General features: G+C 61.6%; 1 protein-coding gene across 5 annotated transcripts in view; it reads right to left on the bottom strand.

Annotated features, from left to right (window-relative positions):
* Positions 1-12,063, bottom strand: part of DDC (dopa decarboxylase) — a 41,462-nt gene that overhangs the window by 6,904 nt on the left and 22,495 nt on the right. For all 5 annotated transcript variants that reach the window (XM_070424842.1, XM_070424840.1, XM_070424844.1 and 2 more), the window contains exons 7-9: positions 9,809-9,875; positions 8,369-8,463; positions 5,488-5,555 (exon numbers count right to left, since the gene is read on the bottom strand). In XM_070424842.1, the coding sequence (XP_070280943.1) occupies positions 5,488-5,555; positions 8,369-8,463; positions 9,809-9,875 (230 nt within the window). The remainder of the gene's footprint in view (positions 1-5,487; positions 5,556-8,368; positions 8,464-9,808; positions 9,876-12,063) is intronic.

Genomic DNA, 12,063 nt, shown 5'->3' with positions numbered 1-12,063 from the left:
GCTCAATGAATAGAGCGTCAGCCCACAAACTGAAGGATCCCGGGTTCGATTCTGGTCAAGGGCACGTACCTGGGTTGTAGGCTCGATATCTGGCCCTGGTCGGGGCACATCCGGGAGGCAACCAATCGCTGTCTCTCTCACATCGATGCTTCTCTCTCTGTGTCTCTCCCTCTCCCTTCCACCGTCTCTAAGGATCAGTGGAAAAATGTCCTCGGGTGAGGATTACGAGAGAGAGAGAGAGAGAGAGAGAGAGAGAGAGAGAGAGAGAGAGAGAGCCAGGCATTGGTCTGACAGTAGGCTAGGCTCGGAAGCAATAGAAGGTTAGGGCCCCTGAGAGGGAAGCCAGCGAGCCTGGGACGGACACGGGGACCAGGAGCACGAGGGAGCGGCTGGGTTTGTTAGGAAGCTGGCAGAGCTGGTGCTGCCTCAGGGGTGAAGGAAGTGCCGGGAGCTGGTGCTGTGCCCTCTCTCCGGCCCGTGAAGGGACCGGTCACACCTGTGGCCCCTGCGTGAGGACCCCTGGAGGGGCTCGCATGGGCCCCTGTTCCGGGGAAGCGCTGGGCCCGGCCTGGACGCTGGGGCAGGAGAGCGAGGGGTGGGCGTAGTCAGCGCTCCCAGGAGAGCTCCGACCTCGCCGTGGGGGCCGCACGCCAGCATGACCTTCCTTTACAAATATTACGGTTTTTCTTCACTTAAAATATTATGCAGCCCTGGCCGGGTTGGCTCAGTGGACAGAGCGTCGGACAGAACCGAAGGGGCCGGGTTTGATCCCGGTCAAGGGCACATAGCAGGATTGCAGGCTCCGCCCCGGCCCGGGCCCTGGTCAGGGCCCATTCGGGAGGCAACCAATCGGCGTTTCTCTTTGTCTTTCCCTCTCTCTTCCACTCTCCCTAAAAATAAATGGGAAAATATCCTCGGGTGAGAATTAAACATAAATAATAAATAAATAATGGAAATATCATGCAGCGTTAAAGCTGTGGTTTTAAAACAGATATGAACAGTAATACATCCACCTGCCTACTTAGGAGTAAAACCCGAGCAAAACCGCATGTCCTTCCCCTCACCGCCCCCAGGGGGCGCCATGCAGCTGCCTGGCTTGATCACGCCCGGAGTTCTGAATTCTCTGCACAAATCCCTACGTCATCTGTGGTGTTGATGTGCATGTTTCTAAACAACATACAAACTCAAGATGTTTAAGCCTCAATGGCATCATTTGGGGGGGCCCATTCACTCCTGTTCCCTGCCACAGCGGGGCCCACCCACCCAGTGAGCACAACCCGCTCGTCCGCCCTCCTGCTGTTACTGTTAGACACGGCTCCGCTGCGGGGACAGGACAGCGTGGGGCCCCCTAGCTCCCAGGGGCGGGGAGCGCGTGAGCCCACACCTGGGTGGAAGCGGCACCAAGGGCATCTCAAGGTCATGCCACCCGCCAGCTCCTGCCAACACTCGGCGTGGACAGACCGGGGAGAGGAGCCTGTGCTGTGCTATAAGCAAGGCCTCTTACGTCCTCTTTTTTATTATATATGTATATATTTTTTATTTCAAAGAGGAAAGGAGAGGGAGAGAGAGATGGAAACATCATGAGGAGAGAGAATCATGGATGGGCTGCCTCCTGCACGCCCCACACTGGGGATCGAGCTGGCAACCTGGGCCTGGGCCCTGACTGGGAACCGAGCTGTGACCACTGAGCCACACCAGCCGGGCCTTATGTCGTCTTTAAAAGTCTGCAGCTTGGCATAGGCCCCCTGACGAGGGCTCGGGTTACCTCTCGGGGCCAGTAACAGCTGAGGAGACTCAGGCTACTGATGGGCCCAAGACCAGAGCCCAAAGAACCCACAAGGTCACGGGGAAAACCGTGCAACTGGCCAACCACAAGCTCTAGCATCAAGCCTCGCCCGCACCACAGGGCTGGGGTCTCCCACAATCACTAAATCTGCAAAAGGACTCCACGCAGCAGTGAGCAAGCGCGGTGACACGTTCCCTGATAACAGTTCATCTCAGCCCTGGCTGGTGTGGCTCAGTGGATAGACCGTCGGCCTAGGGACCAATGGGTCCCGGGTTCGATTCCAGCCAAGGGCACGTACCTCGGTTGCAGGCTCCTCCCCGGCCCAGGCCCTGGTCGGGTGCGTGCGGGGGGGCAACCTATTGATGTGTTTCCCTCACATCAATATTTCTCTCTGTCTTTCCCTCTCTCTTCCACTCTCCCTAAAATCAATGGAAAAATATCCTCAGGTGAGGATTAAAAAAAAAAAAAGAAGTTAATTTTCTTTGGAAAAACAATCCAGCCCCTTTGAGAGGCAGATCCACGTGCCTGGGTGCGCGTGGGGTGGGGCTTTCTCTGGAGGACGCCTGGCGCTAGAGACATTGTGTAGAAAGGACCCATAACGCCGAGCAGACACTGAACAGCTGAGCAGAGTAAGGAAACCGCTGGGAGACGTGTCTGCTGTGGCTGTAAAGACGGCAGGTGTTGTTGCCCTGATCGGTTTGGCTCAGTGGATAGAGCGTCGGCCTGCGGACTGAAGGGTCCTGGGTTCGATTCCAGTCAAGGGCATGTACCTTGGTTGCGGGCACATCCCCAGTAGGTGGTGTGCAGGAGGCAGCTGATCAATGTTTCTCACTCATCAATGTTTCTAACTCTCTATTCCTCTCCCTTCCTCTCTGTAAAAAATCAATAAAATATATTTAAAAAAAAAAAAAACAACGGCGGGTGTTGGAAACGTCTGTCACCTCGTCCGTTTCCGTGTTTAGAAAGTGTCGCCAACGTCGGTAAAACGTCATGACGCTGCGAAGAGGCGCTTGCTGCTTACGGGATGGGAAAAGCCCCGAGAGCGATGAAAAACAGAAACCCCTTTTAGCTTGTCTGCTGCAGTAGCCGAGCCTCTCAGCACATCTAGAAAAACTCCCCGCGTAAACGCTTGTTTTCGGCTCAGGCGTGTGGGGGCACCCGCCCTCCCTCAGGGGCCCCTGGGCCTCCCCGGGTCTCTATTCTATGGCTGGGGACACCGTCTGTCACCGCTGCGGCCTCTCAGGGTGGCCGGTGTGTGTGCTGATCGTGGGGACGTTCAGGACGGCGCAGGAGAGCCCCTGAGCGCGCCTCGGGCTCCATTCTCTGCCCGCTCGCTCGCCGGCCGCCACCACGCCTCGAGGCACCGCTTGCCACGCCCTCAGCCGACACGCTGCCGACCCACCAGACCCACCGGACCGCGCACTCGGCGGGCCCACCGCTCTGGCCACCGGGCGGGCGGGAGATGCTGCCTGTGTCCCGCTGCTGTCTAAGGCCGCGAGGCTGCCCACACTGGCCCCAGACCAGGACTGTCCAGGGCTCAGAGACAGAGAGTGGAATCTGTGTCGGGTTCAACAAAAGCAGAACTAGAACCGGGGCCTGATTCTGCCTCGTTCTTTTTCCCTTTTTTCCTTACCCGATGGTATTTTTCTGTTGATTTTTAGAGAGAGTGGAAGGGAGAGGGAGAGACAGAGAGAAACAACGGTGTGAGAGAAACACATCGATGGGTTGCCTCCTGCACACACCCTGACCAGGGCCGGGGAACCTGCCACCAAGGTCCGTGCCCTTGACCGGAATCGAACCCGGGGCCCTTCAGTCCGCGGCGGGGCTGCCCTGTCCTCCTGGGTACATTGTAACAGTGCCCAAGTGTTCGTTTGTAACCTCGAGCTGTGCCTCTGCTCCGGGTCCACCGGGTGGGGTGTCCCTGAGATACAGGTCTTCCACTTCAAATTCACGCTTTTGCAAGAGGGTGGATGTGACTTGCAAGAGGGTGGGTTTGAAGCGGAAGGACCTGCACATACTTCTCTCTCTGCCTCTCCTTCCTCAGAAGCAGTCACCAGCTTCCCCTCCGCGGCGGCTCACCCTGTCGGTGGCCCCGGCCCGGATGGCACGCCCGTCGGAGCAGCATCCGCACCCCAATGCCCCGTCCCTAAGGCAGGGACAGCAAAGCGACCCCGTGACGCTGGGGCCGGGCTGCAGGGATGATGACAGAGGCAGGAGAGAGCCACCTGGCAGCGGGGGTCACATCAGACGGAAGACTCCTGCGGCAGCGCCAGGCTGAGTCGTGCTGCGAGTGAGAGGCGCGGGCGCCGGGGAGGATGGATGCGGGCCCCTGGCCCATCGCGCAGGCGGGCGGCCCCTCTGCCCAGACGGCCAGGAACTCGGGCCTGTGTTTCCTTCCTCACAGAACCCGGGGCTGGCGTGGAACCTGGCACGGCGTAGACCGCGTGGCCCGCGGCGGGGGCCCTCGAGCCCGGGACGGGGTCACTCGGTTCCCACTCCCTGTGGTCCACCTCAGTCCCCTTCCAGGGAAACGGGTCCCTCCTCCTCGTGTGCCCTGGGTCTGGGCAGGGCTGCTCACCCACTGGGACCCCTGGGGAGCGGGGCTGTGGAGGGCTGAGCCCAGGTCCCGGGGGGCCCAGGTCAGCAGGGTGACCTTGACCTCGACCTTGACCTCATCCCTGCAGATGTGCAGAGAGGGACTTCTCTGCAGGAGGAGACCAAGGGGAGGGCTGCTGGGTGCAGCGAGAGCAGAGACTCCCAAGTTTGCCGAGATTCAAACGAACAGTGTGCAAAGGCATCGCTTACGGGACAGGGTTTACAATGACCTGCGTGGGAACCCCTCGCCGTGATGCACTTGCAGATGGAGCTTTTAAAGAGGCAATTACATTAAAAAATAAAAGGCCATCTGGCCCTGACCCGTGTTCCTAGTGGACAGAGCGTCAGCCTGTGGACGACCGTCTCAGGTTTGGTTCCGGCCAAGGGCACGTCCTCGGTTGCAGGCTCGATCCCGGCCCTGGTCGGGGCATGTGCGGGAGGCCACCAATCGGTGTGTCTCTCTCACATCCATGTCTCTCTCTCCCTGCCTCACCCCCTCCCTTCCACTCTCTCTAAAAATCAGTGGGAAATATCCCTGGGTGAGGAGTAACACAAAACACTGAGCTACAGTGAGATCACCTGCCCAGGCCCTGGTGAAGCCCGCCCGGAGTCCCGGCGAGACTGTCCCTCCCAAACCCCAAGGAGCCCGTGCCTGGTGGCCACGCCCCCCCATGGCGTTCCTCCAGCATCACGCGTGGGACGGAGCAGCGCCCGGCCGCTCCTGAGCTCCCAGCCGCGCAGACACAGCCCCGGCCGGCGCAGCCATGATGAGGGCCCGGGCACGGCCTGGGGATCAGAGCTCCCGGCTCCTCGGCATCTGGACTCAGATCCGGGCCACACCGGGAGCAGCGCCGAGGCTGCTGGACTGGAAGCCGGTCCTGCGTCCGCCTCCTGGGAAGGCGGGCAAATCCCACCACAGATTTGCTGGGGCAGCTTCTTCCCTCTGGGCCTCTGAGTACGCGGCCCGCTCCGGCCACAGTGGCCGCCAGGGGGCGCGAGCGGGGGCTGCAGGGTGAGCAAGGAGGTGCCCGAGGAGGAGCTGCTGCCCCAGCGGCTCCGGCTCCGCGGGGCCCCAGGCAGGGCTGGTCAGCCCGGTGGCGACTCACCACATGGCCGAGCAGTCGAAGTTCACCAGGAGCCACTTGTGGGGGTTGAAGTTGAAGGAGTCTGCAAACTGCCAAGAAGCCAAGGAAACAAAAGAGGGGACATGTGCGTTACTCGCGTGGCCACCGGGCAGGACCAGCACCGAGGACCCAGGGGCGGGCTCCCCTGAACCGGGGGACCCTGCCGGGGTCGTGGGGCGGCGGGAGCCCGGCCTCTGGGCTGCGACTTACATGGGCGGCCGCTTTTCACTCAGGTCAAGGGGCGGTGACCACGCACACCCACAATGACACACGAAGCTCATGCGGATCATGGGGGATGGGCTCCGGCCGGCGAGGCGGGGCCGGGGAAGCGGGGTGCAGGCCCAGCTGCAAACAGCTGGCGCGGGCCCCTCCGGCTGTGGGCCCCACCACAGTGTCCAGCAGAAAATGAGAGATTTTAGCCACCAGGGCCCGAGGGCGCCCTGCGGGCTCCCAGCACCACCCTGCTCAGCTCTGTGTTTCTCGAAACGTGCGCCTGCCCGCCCCGTGACGGACGGCAGGACGGGGCGCACCTGGAGGCCGGGCCGCCACAGGGCTAATCAGTCACCGAGGGGCCAGGCACGGCCCGGCCGGCCGGCCTCCTAATGGAGGACTTGGAACTCTTCCCGGGGCCCCTCCGTTTGGTTCCAGGATGAGCCCCGAGGAGGCGGGGGGCGGGGGGGGGGGCAGGTGAGAGCATGGGGGGCCGTGGCCAGCTGACCGCCCGCTCAGGGCACAGCTTCATTTCCTCCCGGGCGCCCATAAAAAATCAAGCGAGAAAGAGACAGGAAATGACAAGGGGTCTCGTTTGCTGATCAAAGGCAGCGCGAGGTGGGAGGAGGCCGCCTGCCAGCGTGTTATTAGCTGCGCTGGGCCTGGTTAACGGCCCCTCGCTCCCCCGCTTTCCATCCCGCTGACGGCGGCTCTTATCTCCCGCAGGCCCCAGACAGGATATTGCAGCCCTTATCTGAGCGCCGGGCTGAGCGTGGTCGCCAGGCAGGACCGGGTCCTGGGATGGGGGAGGCCGACCCCTGGGCCGGTCGCGAGATCCTGTCTGCGCTGATAGAACCCAGCTGGCGGGCCCCCGCCACAGGGGTGTGACGGGGAGGCACCCCGTGAAAGGCGAAACCCCGAGTTCATGGGGCAGAGAAGGGAGTCGCAGGAAAAGGTCTGAAACCCTAAACCTGGTGGTGAGAAAGGACCAGGCCCGGGGGAGGCACCCAGACCCCCCAACGCCTGCCCTTCCTCCCTGGCGCTGGGGGAAGCCGGGCCTGGGGAGGGGTGGGTGCCACCCACCATGTAAGGTGTTTATGCTTCACTTCCCAGCACCCAGCAAAGCCGGCATCAGCGGGACCTGCCGAGCTGGGCGCCAGCACCCCGCTGTCAGAGCCTCGGCACCCCATGTTCACAGGCACCTCTGTGTCCCCGTGTCTGCCCGGGGACTGACCTCAGCCCTCGCAAGCACGCAGTGGTCAAGGCATCATCCCTGAGTGAAGGAGGGACTCAGGGGTGGACGTGATGGCCACGTAAGCCCGTGCTACTTCCCAAGGCACGCACAGGACGGCTGCTTGGGAAGCCGGGGACTTGGTATTCTGCGCCTCCAGCCCCGCTGTCCTGGCCTGAGGGCATGATCAGGCCCAACTGGAAATCAGAAAATCGATGGGCAAGTGCCATGAGAGAGGGACCGGCCCCGAGGCCTGGCGACAATTACGGTGTCGGATGCTCGCCCAGCGCTGACTGCCAGACGTGGTCAGCCCGTTACAGGCGACTAACTCCTCTGACCCCGATAACACCCCTCGGAGTCCACCTCGGCGGGGAGGGAGGGGAGCCGGTCCGAGCGGGCCGCCTCCTGCCCTCACCCCTGCGCCTGTGCACGGTGAGGCCGCCGAAGCCCTGCCTCTGAGCACAGAGCGGATGCCGTGGCTCCTCTGCCCCATCTCCTCCCGGACACACCGCCCCAGTCCCGCTCCAGGCTCCTGAGTCCTGGCGGGAGGAACTTCCTGCCCGTGAGCTGCCCACAGGCTGAGAGGCCTCAGGCTCGATTCTGGTCGAGGGCACGCACCTCGGTTGCCGGTTGCCGGCTCAATCCCCAGCCCCAGTCGGGGCACGTGCAGGAGGCAGCCAATCGATGTGTCTCTCTCACATATAGGGTGTCCCAAAATTCACGCAAGATTTGAATTTTGTGTGAGCATTAACAACAACAAAAAATAAAAGCCTAATTTTACTTGGCTTATTGAATCAGATTCTAATATCTGTTGCCCTTTGATTTCAATCCCTTCCATTGGATAAGCATGACCAAGTACCAATGATGGCCCAGGAGCAGGGACAATGAAGACCAATGAAGACCACGGCTTTGCATCTGTGCCAGCAAAGCCGTGGAGGCCATTTACCCGATGTGCTAGTCCATACATAACCCTATACTGTATACTTTATGAATCTATAAAAAATTTACAGTTTTTAATTATAAACCTGTGTTTTCTATCAAAATTACTTCTTGCGTGAATTTTGAGACACCCTATAGATGTTTATCTGTCTCTCTCTCTCCTCCCCTCTTCCACTCTCTCTAAAAATGAATGGAAACATGTCCTCAGGGGAAGATTAACAAAAAACATAAAATAAAGTAAAAAATAAATAAAGTAGCCCATCAGCCTGGCCAGCGTGGCTCAGTGGTTGAGTGTTGACCTAGGAACCAGGAGGTCAGGGCACAGGCTCGGGTTGTGGGCTCCATCCCCATGAGGGGCGTGCAGGAGGCAGCCGATCCGTGGTTCCCTCTCATCGTGGATGTCTCTCTCTCTCTCCCTCCCTTCCTCTCTGACATCAATAAAAGCACATTTTTTAAAGTGGCCCCTGTAGGGAGCACACCCACCTCCACGCCGTCCAGGAGGTGCCGGAACTCGGGGCAGATGAAGGCGCTGCCCGCGTAGGCCGCGTCCACGTGCAGCCACAGGTCCTCCCAGTTACCTGAAAACCAGAGCGACATGTGAGCTCACAAACAGATGCCCTTCTCATGTGGGGCGGGCGTGGGGCTCGCGTGGGGCTCGCGTGGGGCCGCGTGGGGCCGCGTGGGGCTGGCCGCTGACCTGGTCCCAGCCCACAGCCCATCACTTGCCGGTCTTGGGATCCTGGGAGCCCCTCCCCTCGAAGGCAGGGAAGCGGAGGGCAGGGACCTGCAGGAAGGCCTCCTGTGCCTGGCACAGACCGGGGCTCAGCGAGTGCGCGGAAAGTGCGGGAAGATGGACGCGATGGCCCCTGGCCTCCAGGCAGACCCTGGGCTCTATGAGAAAACCGGGGTCCCCAGGTGGGGGTGGAGGGGAGACGGCCCGTAACACAGGCTCTCAGACCCTCCTCTGGGGAACCGAGCTCTGGGCATTGCTCTGCTAATCCCTTTAAGGACTTTGCTTAGCCATGGCCAGGAGTCTGGGGAAGCGGGAAGAGACACGGGGAAGACTGCTCAAGGGCGGATGGTTCTCAGTCTGCAGGTACACGGCCCTCCCGCCGGGCGCGCCCGAGAGCGGGGAGGGGAATTCTCCGGGGGCAGGCAGGCCGTGCCCTCTTACAAATGACGTGTGTGGGACAGCTCCACCGCGCTGTGCGGGGGCCCCGTTAGGAGTTTGCGGAGGGAGCCCAAGCTAACTCGGTCTGGGTCGTGGCAAATACAAAGTACTTTGGCCGAGGCCGGTGTGGCTCGGTGGGTAGAGCGTCGGCCTGCGGACCAAAGGGTCCCGGGTTCGATCCCAGTCAGGGGCACGTTCCTTGGTTGCAGGCTCCTCGGGCCCTGGCCCTGGTCGGAGGCAACCAATCGATGTGTCTCTCTCACATCGATGCCTCTCTCTTTCTCCCCCCGTCCCTTCCACTCTCCCAAAAAAATCCATGGGAAAATATTCTCGGGTGAGGATTCACCACAACAACAACATACAAAGCGTTTGCGAGCCTTCCCAGCGTGAGGCAGCACTATGCTGGGGTCCACTTTATTGTGTAAGGCAGCGGTTCTCAACCTGTGAGTCCCGACCCCTTTGGCGGCCGAACGACCCTTTCACAGGGGTCGCCTAAGACCATCCTGCGTATCAGATATTTACATGATGATTCATCACAGTAGCAACATGACAGTGATGAAGTAGCAAAGAAAATAATGTTATGGTTGGGTCACAACATGAGGAACTGTATTGAAAGGGCCAGAAGGCTGAGGACCGCTGGTGTAAGGCGATGCTGTTTGTTATGATGTAAGTCACACTCTGGAGGGAGCCTGCAGGTCTGTGGGCTCCCACGCCCACCGGGAGCCTGCGGAGGGAGGGCGGGGGGTACTCACAGAGGGGGCCCACTTCGGAGAGGCGGTCGAAGGAGCAGCAGGGCGTGGTCCCCAGGGTGGCCACCACCTGGGCGTACAAAGCAGACGACCTTTTCAGGCCCCACCTGGTCACTGCCATCCCCCCTGCCCAGCGGCCCGGCGCCCGGAACACGGGGCCGGGGACCCTCCGCTGGGGGAGACGCGGGTCTGAGGCACGTAGGTCTTCGCCGAAGCGACGGCACACAGACCCCGTGGGGAGAAACACATCAGCCGCCGGGAGCCAGGCTGAGGCTAGAGACCCACAGGGTCCCCGCGGCGCCGAGGGCAGGAGGGGGCCCGCCCCACGCCAGTGCCCCTGCCTCTGCTCTCACACGTCACTGCCAAGAACACCGGGGTGTCCTTCCTTCTCCTCAGCTCGGTGTGTGCGTGTGTGTGTCTCTGTGAGTGTATATGTGCGTGTCTGTGTGTGTGTCTGTTCGTGTGTCTGCGTGTGCATATGTGTGTATCTGTGTGTATGTCTGCATGTGTTTCTATGTGTATGTATCTGTGTGTGTCTGTGTGTATGTATCTGTGTATATGTCTGCATGTGTGTGTCTGTGTTTCTATGTGTATGTATCTGTATGTATGTGTGTGTATCTGTGTGGTCTGTATATCTGTGTGTGTATGTCTGCACGTGTGTTTCTATGTGTACGTATCTGTGTGTATGTATCTGCGTGGTCTGTATATCTGTGTGTGTGTGTGTGGTCTGTATATCTGTGTGTGTGTGTGTGTGTGTGTGTGTGTGTGGGCCACGCACCCACCATGGTGCCCACACACAGGCAGCGCTCCCTGGGGACCCAGCAGGGCGCAGGGTCCCTGTCTATCTCACGCAGCGGGACACGGGCCAGGCGCTGCCTCCCAGTCTCTCAGACGGTAGACACGGCGCTGCGCTACGGAAGGCAGTCCTGTCTGCACACAGCGTCGCGTGGACCAGAGCCCGGTCGGCCGGCGCTCCCGGGCGGTCCGCGGACGGAAATCCTCCTTAGGGGGGACAGGCTGGGGTGTCACCCAAGCCCGTGGCCTTCGCTGAGGGAGGTCGCAAACCCTGGTCGGACCCTGAGGCCTGGGGCGGCCCCGCGACCCCTGCCTGTGGCTGGACGCCGAGTGCCCCTCAGAGCTGAGCCAGCGCCTGGCAGCCCTGGGGCTCGGGTGACAGCCCTGGGGCTCGGCTCCTGCACACCCCCCGGCTGGGAGCCGGGCAGCGTGGCCCCCACCGAGGCAGGAAGAGGCCACCGCCGGCCCTGGAGTCGGCCACGCTGGGCCTGGCGGGGCAGCTGCTTTAAAGGCTCATTCATTCGGGCCTGGAGAGGCCTGGGCGGCCGCCATTGCCTTGGAAAGCCGGCCTGTTACCGACGTTCCAGGCGGGGCGTGCAGGCCACGCGGGAGCACAGGGCTGCGCAGGGGGCGGAGGGGGGGCGTGGGCAGGAGCCTTGGCTGGGCTTCCTGCCAGAGGCACGGGAGAGGCAGGCCGAGCAGGCGGAGGAGTGACTAATGGGAGCTGTTCCGTGGCCACGGGGTGGAGGCTGGTCCACACAGACACACATAGACACACACAGACACACACAGACACACACAGACACACAGACACATACAGAGACACACAGCCCTTGCTGCCTGGTGCGCAGCTCGGGGGTCTGGGCGGGTGGCCCCGAGTGTCAGGCCCCAGAGGTTTGCACTACAGGCTCCACGCAGGGAGCCCTTTCCTGGCTCTGGGAGGGGCGGTCCTCCCGGTCAGCAGGGTCCCCATGATCCCCAAGGACCACAAACATGGATGATGAGAGGCACGATGGACACGCAACCTTCACACCAGGCACCTGGGCAGACGACTTGGGTGGAGGCTGGCTCTGGGGCATGGGGCGAGGGGCTCGCTGGGCTGGGGTTTCCTCACAGCCACCGGCCAGGTCCTGGCCCCTGCCCCCTGCCCCACTCGGCGCCCTTTCCTCCACACCTCCCCGCACCCACCCTGCAGGGCCAAGGCCACGTGCTCCCACGTCTGCGTCCTCCGGGACCAGGTGGGCCACGGAGCGGGAGTTCAGGGGAGGTGGGTCCCCGGGACCCGCGACCCTCCCTGACCACAACCTGCGCTGACATCCTTGTGGGTGAGCCCGGCTTCGGGAGCGGAGCTCGGGCCTCTGAGGCTCCTGCGTCCTGAAAGGAGGGGCGACAGGACGCCCTTCGGACGCCCGGTGCCTGGCCACCTTAGTGCTGCCGGGAATCCACGTCCCCACGTTTCAGAG

This window comes from Myotis yumanensis, unplaced genomic scaffold (genome assembly GCF_028538775.1).
Source record: "Myotis yumanensis isolate MYYU_CA2020_CCGP unplaced genomic scaffold, mMyoYum1.0.hap1 SCAF_9, whole genome shotgun sequence".
NCBI classification, from domain to species: Eukaryota; Metazoa; Chordata; class Mammalia; order Chiroptera; family Vespertilionidae; genus Myotis; species Myotis yumanensis.
The sequence above is the reverse complement of the archived record's forward strand: the minus strand, read 5'-3'. Positions and strand labels throughout refer to the sequence as shown.